Source organism: Triticum urartu, chromosome 5A, assembly GCF_056163025.1.
Source record: "Triticum urartu cultivar PI428250 chromosome 5A, HENAU_Tu73, whole genome shotgun sequence".
Lineage (NCBI taxonomy): Eukaryota > Viridiplantae > Streptophyta > Magnoliopsida > Poales > Poaceae > Triticum > Triticum urartu.
Window position 1 is genome coordinate 681,181,667 of NC_141877.1, and position 10,577 is coordinate 681,192,243.

The 10,577-nt window shown below is 46.4% G+C and overlaps 1 protein-coding gene across 1 annotated transcript; it reads right to left on the reverse strand.

Moving 5' to 3' along the window:
- Positions 1-1,058: 1,058 nt before the first annotated feature.
- On the reverse strand, positions 1,059-1,802 carry LOC125506540 (uncharacterized). The gene is made up of 2 exons (XM_087524912.1): positions 1,267-1,802; positions 1,059-1,169 (listed from the first exon to the last, which is right to left on the reverse strand). The coding sequence occupies exons 1-2, from the start codon at positions 1,795-1,797 to the stop codon at positions 1,059-1,061; spliced, it is 642 nt and encodes a 213-aa protein (XP_087381038.1). The 5' UTR covers positions 1,798-1,802.
- Positions 1,803-10,577: the final 8,775 nt, after the last annotated feature.

Consider the following 10,577-nt stretch of genomic DNA (forward strand, 5'->3'; position numbering starts at 1 on the left):
AATGAAAATGGAGTGGAAACTTACCGTTTTTCCGAAGAAAAAATGGAAACGGAGAGGAAATATGAAAATGGAAGTGGAAATTTGTAAAATGAAAGTGGAAATGGAATTTTTTATGCGGAAACAGAAACAAAAACGGAATGTTGTTTTCCAATGGAACATGGATGGAAACGGAACTTTCCGTTTCCATGAATATGGAATTTCTGCTTTTACTAGACCTATAGCTGCTTTGTAGCCCAACCACCAAAGAGAACACAATGACACAATTAGTAGAATGGATATGAGGCCCAACTTCTACTACCACACATGTACTCAGCTTGACCCTATACACAATTGTCCGGTACTACTACAATACTACGCTAAGTTGCTAACATAATGATATTATTTTGTAGCCATGTTAACAACTCATTAAATTTGTTTGTTTTTGTGTGTATTTCTCTATGATCAAGGGGTTTTTAAGTTCTGATCAATGCCTCTTTTTGTTTCCGTATCCGCTTTGTATTCGCTCCATGTCCGTTTCTAGTAGTATCTGTTTTCGTATTCATTTCCGAGGTTTTTGTATTTGTTTCTGCTTCTACGAAAAAATATGAAAACAAATATAATAGCACTCAGTTCCGTCCATTTCCGCTGTGTTTTCATCCCTACCTGCACACACGCCCGTGCCTGAGTCGCACCAGGCCTTTGCCTTGCACCCGAGCACCCGTGGCACCAGCTCTGCCTTGTACTCAGCCTGATCAGCATCCAGCAGCACACCAGCCCGGCTGGGCCTTGTCACCCTCCTGGCCCACCCTCCTGGGCCGCAACAGGCCTCCACGCTTTGGAGCACACACGCTTGGTCCTCCGCAACCAGCGTCCTTCCGTCGATCCGACCGACCTGCTGTCTGCCTGCCCAGTGCGACGCGCCGCCGCTGCTTCGGATCGATCGAATCGATCTACGTATATGTCACTTCGGCTGCCGCCACTTCATGCGATCTGCTTGATTCCAATTGATCCTCGATCGTACCGCTCTTCGACTTCGACTTCGACTCTGCTGTTTCCCGTCGCCTTGACAACTCCGATAATCATCGTGACAACATCCACGACCCGATCTCCAGCGCCTTGGTGACTACAGTCAATACGTCCACGAATTCTGCGGCATCCTCTAGATCAACAATGCGCAGCATCCTCGTAACCTTGCTCATGATACCACTTGTTAGAATAATCCGAGGCGCTTCGTCGATTTACCGAGAACCAAACAATCACACAAACACGACACCGAGATTTGTTAACGAGGTTCATCGATATGGCTACAATAATATTCGACACAACTTTAACACCATCCATCGTTGAGGGTCTCTTTGATGGCCCCAATCGCTGGGCCTCGCTACTCACAACCTTCATCACCGTCAGCGCCCGCTTGACTGGCTCCACGCCGCCCCCGAGGCGGTAGGCGGCGAGCACGCGAATGGCTTCCCGCCCCAGCGGCACGCCCGGCAAGTTCGCGAGGCCGCCGATGAGGTCGCTGTAACTGCTGCCGAAGGGGAGGGTCGTGGACGTGGGCAAGAGGTGCTCAAGGCCAGGAAAGGCGTGCCAATGGCCGCTGCCATCGGTGAAGCCGGCGAAGGAGAGGTCGTGTCTGTGCACGGCAACGGAGGTCTTGTCGTCCGCGCCGCGGCCGATTAGCCGCGCGACGACGGGGCTGCGCGCAGCAACTGCTCCTACGTGTCCGTGCTCGCTGTTGCCAGCGGCAAGGACAAGTATAAGGAGGAAGAGTACGAAGGCCGCCATGCTGGCGAGTCGGTTGACGGTGGATCCGTCCATCTCCTCTCTTCAAAACTAGAAGAGTGAACAATGAACAATCAAGTTGTAGTATATATGGGGGCAACGGACACCCCAGCGCACTGATCGCGTTGCCCAACGGTGCTGGCTAGCTAGTGCAATGCATGTCACCAGCGTGATTGTCAAGAGAAGAGTGGACATGATTCATGGGCCTCCTTTTGTTTTCGACCGGCCGTGCCTGGCGCCCATGTAGCAGCGCAAGGATGTGATGCCCATGCAGCTTCCAACTTCCAACTTTCATCTTTTCCTTCACAAAGATGTGATGTGTGAGTGAGTACCATGTGATTGCCTTTTTTTCGTTCAGGAGAGATTTTATATTATAAATAGTTGGGTTAGCTCGCCGATTTGAGCGCCTTGATTTACAATATAATGTTATGAACTACTACTATATGAGTTAATTTGTCACTCTTAGCATTGGCACACAATGTAAACTACAAAAAGAAATGGTGTACTAAATGTAAGACTTGAAAATATTGGTTGTATAGAATTTTTCTTACAAGGTGTATTAGGTTTGTTGTAAAACCTTGTTATTTAAGATGAGAGACCGGTGGAATTGGTGTCTGCGGCCTCATGCACAACATATAAAAGCATAAAAGATTGCTTTTATCAAATTTTGTATCCTCCCCCACCTATCTCGCTGTACTGATAGTATTTTTTAAAAAAATAGACAAATAACTCTTTGGTTTGTACAGAAACAAAGGCATCTGGTTATGTTGAGAGCTATAGACATAATGATTCTCATGTCATTCGGAATTTAGGATACACACAAGAAGGTGAAAATGGCAGAAATCACACTTCACTTTCTGGCATAGTAAAGCACGTGGTTGTTAACCAAGAGCCCATTTGTTGCTCCAGTAAGAGTTTACTGTTATGTCATAAAATGATGATTTCAACTTACTGTTGTGTCCAAATCTGATGTATTGTATTGTTGTCATCGAGGATAAAAAGGTGGGGTTTATATCATATTGCATGAATTTATCCCTCTACATCATGTCATCTTGCTTAAAGCGTTACTTCGTTCTTATGAACTTAATACTCTAGATGCATGTTGGATAGCGGTTGATGTGTGGAGTAATAGTAGTAGATGCAGGCAAAAGTCGGTCTACTTGTCACGGGCGTGATGCCTATATACATGATCATACCTAGATATTCTCATAATTATTCGCTTTTCTATCAATTGCTCGACTGTAATTTATTCACCTACCGTAATAATTATGCTATCTTGAGAGAAGCCACTAGTGAAACCATTCTCCATCATACAAGTTTCCAATCTATTTTATTTTGCAATCTTTACTTTCAAACTATATCATGAAAATATCAAAAAATATTTATCGTATTATTATTATCTTTATCAGATCTCACTCTTGCAAATGGCCGTGAAGGGATTGACAACCCCTTTACCGTGTTGGTTGCGAGGTTCTTATTTGTTTGTGTAGGTACGAGGTGACTCGCGCGTGGTCTCCTACTAGATTGATACATTGGTTCTCAAAAACTGAGGAAAATACTTACGCTGCTTTGCTGCATCACCCTTTTCTTTTCAAGGGAAAACCAATGCATGCTCAAGAGGTAGCAAGAAGGATTTCTGGCGCCATTGCCGGGGAGATCTACGCCAAGTGAAGACATAGCAAGTACCCATCACAACTTTTACCCTTCGCATTACATTATTTGCCATTTGCCTCTCATTTTTCTCCCCCCCACTTCACCCTTGCCGTTTTATTCGCCCTCTTTTCCTTTCGCCCTTTTTTTCCGTTCGCTTTTTCTTCACTTGTTTGCTTGTGTGTTGGATTGCTTACTTGTCATGATGGATCAAGATAATACTAAATTGTGTGACTTTGCCAATACCAACAATAATGATTTTATTAGCACTCCGATTGCTCCTCTTACTGATGCTGAATCTTGTGAAATTGATGCGAGCTTGTCCACCGCCGGCTGCTGAACAGAAATAGGTGCGCCGCCTTGGACCATGGGAAGAGAACCACCAGCAAGGCGAGGAGCATATCCAACCATCCCGCTTCGTCCTTGAGCTCGACGTCCTCCCGTCATGCGGTGCGGAGGTCAACCTACCAGACAATGCACGTGCTCTCGGCCTTCCTCGTTATCGTGGGGCAGCACGTTGTTGGAATTTTGCTAGTAGGCCTTTGGCCCAAAGCCCAACTAAAATTCTGAAATTCTCTTGGCCCATTCATGCACACATGTGAATGGAGTGAGTGAGGCTAAAGTTTAGTCCCACCCCGGAAGTTGAGAGAGAGTTGCACCTCTTTATAAGGTGAGCTCTTCTACCACTTGTATGAGCATGAGAAGAGGAGACCTACACGCGCGCTCCTCCTCCTCCTCGCTCGAGGCACGACGCGCCGCGGGTTGCGGGATTGAGCCGAGCCGAGGACAGAGCTATGCACGTTGTCTATATTTTTGCTGCATGGGAAAATTAATGAGTCATTAATTAATAATTAACGGACGCGTTAATTACTGAACCGTTTCCGATTCTTTTGGATCGTGACGACTCGGACGTGGGGTTTACTCCCACGACCTACCCGGCCCGCACTATATAGTCAGGCAGACGTCTACCCTAGCCGCCGTCGCTTCGTATGGTTTCTCACCACCGTTCCAGATTATTGCGCCGCCAAGCAAGTCTTCTCCATCCCTCCTTCCGGCGTGCACCGCGAGAAGGGACAGCAGGCCTCCGGAACCCCGCCTCTCGTGATCCTGTACGGGAGAGGGGCGATCAGATTTTTGGGGAGCGCACTCGCGGGACTGCTGGCAGCGACGACTTCGCGAACGACGACTTCTTCCCCGACCTCGGCAACCTCGTCCTCGACGACATGGGCGACAACGTCAACGCCGGCGGTGCTGCACCCGCTGCACCGTATGTGATTCTATCCTTCCTGTTTGAGATCGTGGTAGAATTCATGCTTCTAGTATGTGCCCTAGATGTGATATGTTCATCTGCTATGCTAGTTCGCATGATTAGTTTAATCTCTGCTGTTGTGGTCATGATTTATCTTCTGTTTATTCGGATTAAATGTCGTAGTAATTTGCTCATATTTCCAACAATCCAAAAACCTGATTATAGGCAATTTACTCCGAGTGGTTTTGCTGCGCATCTGAAGCCGTCTGCCTTTAAGGGGGCGCAATATAAGAGGTGGCGCACGAGAGTAGTCTACTGGTTTTAGACCATGGGCTGCTATGATGCCACCAAGGGCAAGCCTGAGGGCGATCTTAATCCAGCACAGCTGGAAGCTTTTGAGAAGATCGATACCCTCTTTAAAGGCGCTCTTCTGAGTTTTCTTGATGACTCCATTGTGGATTCGTATATGTCGTTTGACAACGGCAAGGACATGTGGGCTGCGCTCGAGGCCAAGTTTGGTGCCTCGGACACCGGCAGCGAGTTGTATGTCATGGAGCAATTCTATGACTACAAGATGACTGATGAGCGCCCTGTTGTACAGCAGGCTCATGAGATACAGTCGCTCGCAAAAGAACTTGAGTACTTCAAGTGTGTGTTGCCGGACAAATTTGTTGCCGGAGGCATCATTGCCAAGCTTCCACCTTCGTGGAACAATTTTGCTACTTCCCTGAAGCACAAGAGACATGAGTTTTCCGTTGCGGATCTCATTGATATTCTTGATGTTGAAGAGAAGGCGAGAGGAGAGGACACACGTGCTCGAGTTGCTGAGGGAGGTTCTAGTGCCCACATGGTACAAAAGAAGAACTCCCAGCCCAACAAGTTCAAAAACAATAAGAACAAAACTCAGGGCAAAGGCAAGTTTGATACAAAGAACAAGCCATCACATTCTACCAACTTCAAGAAGAATTTTCATAAGAAGGGGAAGGGACTTTGCCATGTCTGCGGTTATCCTAATCACTGGGCTCCGAAGTGTCCTAACCGCTTTGAGGAGCGCGAACATGAGAAGAGCGGCAAGTCCGCTAATGTTGTCATCGGTGATACTGATATGAAGGAATCAGGGTACGGTATTTTTCCTACCATCCTTTTAGAATTTCAATCCCCTGATTGGTTAATTGACACCGGTGCCAATGTACATGTTTGTGCTGACGCCTCCATGTTTTCTTCTTACCAGGCAACAGGGACTTCACCCGTGCTGATGGGGAACGGGTCACATGCCATCGTTCGAGGTGTTGGTACGGTCGATCTGAAGTTTACTTCGGGGAAGACTGTGCGTCTAAAGAACGTTCATCATGTGCCGTCCATCAATAAAAATCTCGTTAGCAGTTCCCGTTTATGTCGAGATGGTTTTAAGTTGGTTTTCGAATCCAATAAAGTTGTAATTTCTAAGTGTGGACAATTTGTTGGAAAAGGCTATGAGTGCGGAGGCTTGTTCCGCCTATCTTTGTCAGATATTTGCACTAAAGTTATTAATAGTGTTTGCCACAATAATGAGTCTGATATTTGGCATTCACGACTCTGTCATATTAACTTTGGTTGCATGACGCGTTTAGCCAATATGAATTTAATTCCGAAAATCTCTACTGTCAAAGGCTCCAAGTGCCAAGTATGTGTGCAAGCTAAGCAACCTCGCAAGTCCCATAAGACTGCAGAGGCAAGAGACTTGGCGCCACTAGAGCTTATACATTCTGATCTTTGTGAGATGAATGGCGTGTTGACAAAAGGTGGAAAGAGATACTTCATGATGTTGATTGATGACTCCACTAGATATTGTTATGTGTATCTTCTGAAATCAAAAGATGAGGCTTTGACTTTCTTTTAAAACTATAAAGCTGAGGCAGAGAACCAACTTGATCAAAAAATTAAACGGCTTAGGTCCGATCGTGGTGGAGAGTATTTTTCCAATGAATTTATCTGTTTTGTTCGGAACATGGTATAATCCATGAGAGGACGCCTCCCTACTCACCCCAGTCAAATGGGGTAGCCGAAAGAAAGAACCGAACTCTAATTGATATAGTTAACACCATGTTAGACACTTCGGGTCTATCCAAGGAATGGTGGGGGAGGCGCTAATGACTGCGTGTCATGTCCTAAACCGAGTTCCCACAAAGCATAAGACCATGACTCCATTTGAGGAATGGGAAAGGAAAAGGTTGAAACTCTCTTACCTACGTACTTGGGGTTGTTTGGCAAAAGTCAATATACCAATTCCCAAGAAGCGCAAGCTTGGACCAAAAACTGTGGATTGTGTTCTTCTGGGCTATGCTTTTCATAGCATCGGCTATAGATTTTTGATAATAAAATCTGAGGTATCCGACATGCATGTTGGTACGATTATGGAATCAAATGATGCAACTTTCTTTGAGGACATATTTCCTATGAAGGATATGTCGAGTTCATCAAATCAGGAAATACCTACTCCATCTAGTGAGGAATTCACTGTAATTCCTGAACCCACCATTGCGATGGAACACGTTGAGAATCCTGTTGAGGGTAACAATGGAACTCCTGTGAGGAGTAAGAGACAGAGGACTGCAAAGTCTTTTGGTGATGATTTCATTGTGTACCTCGTGGATGACACACCCAGGACTATTTCAGAAGCCTATGCATCTCCTGATGCTGACTACTGGAAGGAAGCTGTACGTAGCGAGATGGATTCCATCTTAGCTAACGGTACCTGGGAGATCACTGACCGTCCTTATGGGTGCAAACCTGTAGGATGTAAGTGGGTGTTCAAGAAGAAGCTTAGACCTGATGGTACGATTGAAAAGTACAAGGCACGACTTGTGGCCAAGGGTTATACCCAGAAAGAAGGTGAAGACTTCTTTGATACTTACTCACCCGTGGCTAGACTGACCACAATTCGGGTGCTACTATCACTGGCTGCCTCACATGGTCTTCTCGTTCATCAAATGGACGTTAAGACGGTTTTCCTCAATGGAGAGTTGAAGGAGGAAATTTACATGGATCAGCCAGATGGTTTTGTAGTACCTGGTCGGGAAGGAAAGGTGTGCAAGTTATTAAAGTCTTTATATGGCCTTAAACAAGCTCCTAAGGAGTGGCATGAGAAGTTCAAAAGAACATTAACTGCTGCCGGCTTTGTAGTAAACGATGGTGACAAGTGCATGTACTATCGCTATGGTGGGGGCGAAGGAGTTATTCTTTGTCTGTATGTCGACGACATATTGATCTTTGGAACCAAACTTGATTTAATCAAGGAGGTTAAGGATTTCTTATCTCGCTGTTTTGAGATGAAGGATCTAGGAGTAGCTGATGTTATCTTAAACATCAAGCTATTGAGAGATGAGAATGGTGGGATCACACTGCTTCAGTCTCATTATGTGGAAAAGGTCTTGAGTCGTTTTGGGTATAGCGACTGCATGCCTTCTCCAACTCCATATGATGCTAGTGTGTTGCTTCGAAAGAATCGACGGATTGCTAGAGATCAACTGAGGTATTCTCAGATTATTGGCTCGCTTATGTATTTGGCGAGTGCCACGAGGCCTAACATCTCTTTTGCTATGAGCAAGCTGAGTCGGTTTGTGTCAAAACCGGGAGATGATCATTGGCATGCGCTTGAGAGAGTTATGCGCTATTTGAAAGGCACCGCGAGCTATGGGATTCACTACACTGGGTATCCAAGGGTACTGGAGGGTTATAGTGACTCAAACTGGATATCTGATGCTGATGAGATTAAGGCCATAAGTGGTTATGTTTTTACACTTGGTGGTGGCGTTGTTTCTTGGAAGTCTTGCAAGCAGACCATCTTAACGAGGTCAACTATGGAAGCAGAACTCACAGCATTAGACACTGCCATTGTTGAAGCAGAGTGGCTTCGTGAACTCTTGATGGACTTACCTATGGTTGAAAAACCAATACCCCCTATCCTGATGAACTGTGATAATCAAACTGTGATCGTCAAAATAAACAGTTCTAAGGACAATATGAAGTCCTCAAGGCATGTGAAGAGGAGACTAAAATCTGTCAGAAAATTGAGGAACTCCAGAGTTATTACGTTGGATTATATCCAAACATCGAAAAACTTGACAGGTCCCTTCACAAAGGGTCTATCACGTAATGTAATAGATAATGCATCGATGGAGATGGGTTTGAGACCCACCGCATGAGTTGTCCATAGTGGTAACGCACTCTATGTGATCGGAGATCCCGTGAAGTAGAAGTGGGAGACAAGCTGTTGGTCAGCTGGGAGGAGAGTATCCCTATATTAATTATCCCACTCCGTGAAGATGCAATACTCTCCTGATCTGCATGGCAGGTTGATACTTATCTTAATGTGTTCCAAGTGGCTTATTCGGGTAAGCAGAGATATTGTCCTGCAGAACATCTTCTGAGGAACACACCTATATGAATTTGACTGTTAACGTCGCAGTCTGTGAGAATTGGGTGTTCTCTAATAAATTCATGAAAGGCCCTGGAGTATGACGTATACGCTCCACCCGCGGGGAAGCCTTGCGGCAGCCCAGTATCGGTCAAGAATTTGTGTGAAACTAGTTTCACAGAAAACTTATAGTTCAAGGCATAGTCCACTATTCAAGTTATGATCTAGTGTAGCATAAATTTCTAAGTGGAAGTTCAACTTCACAGTCTCCACTAAGCACCAATATATAAAACAATGTTTTGGAACTAAAGATGAGATGTGCCAATGAGACTTTGTGGGGGATTGTTGGAATTTTGCTAGTAGGACTTTGGCCCAAAGCCCAACTAAAATTCTGAAATTCTCTTGGCCCATTCATGCACACATGTGAGTGGAGTGAGTGAGGCTAAAGTTTAGTCCCACCCCGGAAGTTGAGAGAGAGTTGCACCTCTTTATAAGGTGAGCTCTTCTACCACTTGTATGAGCATGAGAAGAGGAGACCTACACGCGCGCTCCTCCTCCTCGCTCGCCACGCCACGCCACGCCTCGCCTCGCCTCGTCACGACGCGCCGCGCCGCGCCGCGGGTTGCGGGATTGAGCCGAGCCGAGGACAGAGCTATGCACGTTGTCTATATTTTTGCTGCATGGGAAAATTAATGAGTCATTAATTAATAATTAACGGACGCGTTAATTACTGACGTGGGGTTTACTCCCACGACCTACCCGGCCCGCACTATATAGTCAGGCAGACGTCTACCCTAGCCGCCGCCGCTTCGTATGGTTTCTCACCATCGTTCCAAATCATTGCGCCGCCAAGCAAGTCTTCTCCATCCATCCTTCCGGCGTGCACCGCGAGAAGGGACAACAGGCCTCCGGAACCCCGCCTCTCGTGATCCTGTACGGGAGAGGGGCGATCAGATTTTTGGGGAGCGCACTCGCGCGACTTCTGGCAGCGACGACTTCGCGAACGACGACTTCTTCCCCGACCTCGGCAACCTCGTCCTCGACGACATGGGCGACAACGTCAACGCCGGCAGTGCTGCACCCGCTGCACCGTATGTGATTCTATCCTTCCTGTTCGAGATCGTGGTAGAATTCATGCTTCTAGTATGTGCCCTAGATGTGATATGTTCATTTGCTATGCTAGTTCGCATGATTAGTTTAATCTCTACTGTTGTGGTCATGATTTATCTTCTGTTTATTCGGATTAAATCTCGTAGTAATTTGCTCATATTTCCAACACACGTCAGGTGGAGCGTCGATGACCTCAATGGTGCGGGCTGGTGGACGGGGGTCACTTGCGAGGGAACATGCATCACTATGTTCGGTTTGCTTGACAGCGCATGGCCTACCTCTACGGTCGACACCACGCTGGAGATCAAGATAGCTAGTGTAGGGGAAGGAGGTGCTTTCGAGGGCCGCACCGGAGACAAAGGTGGCCTACCCCGTCGGAGCCAAGGACGGAAGGTAGAATAGGAGAGGTGG

What these genes read in the sequence shown, in the direction of transcription:
- LOC125506540 (XM_087524912.1), bottom strand. Translation starts at nt 1,797, where the DNA reads ATGGACGGATCCACCGTCAACCGACTCGCCAGCATGGCGGCCTTCGTA. An exon ending in TAGCCATATCGATGAACCTC is followed by an intron (nt 1,170 to 1,266) that starts GTTAACAAATCT and finishes ATCATGAGCAAG; the next exon opens with GTTACGAGGATGCTGCGCAT.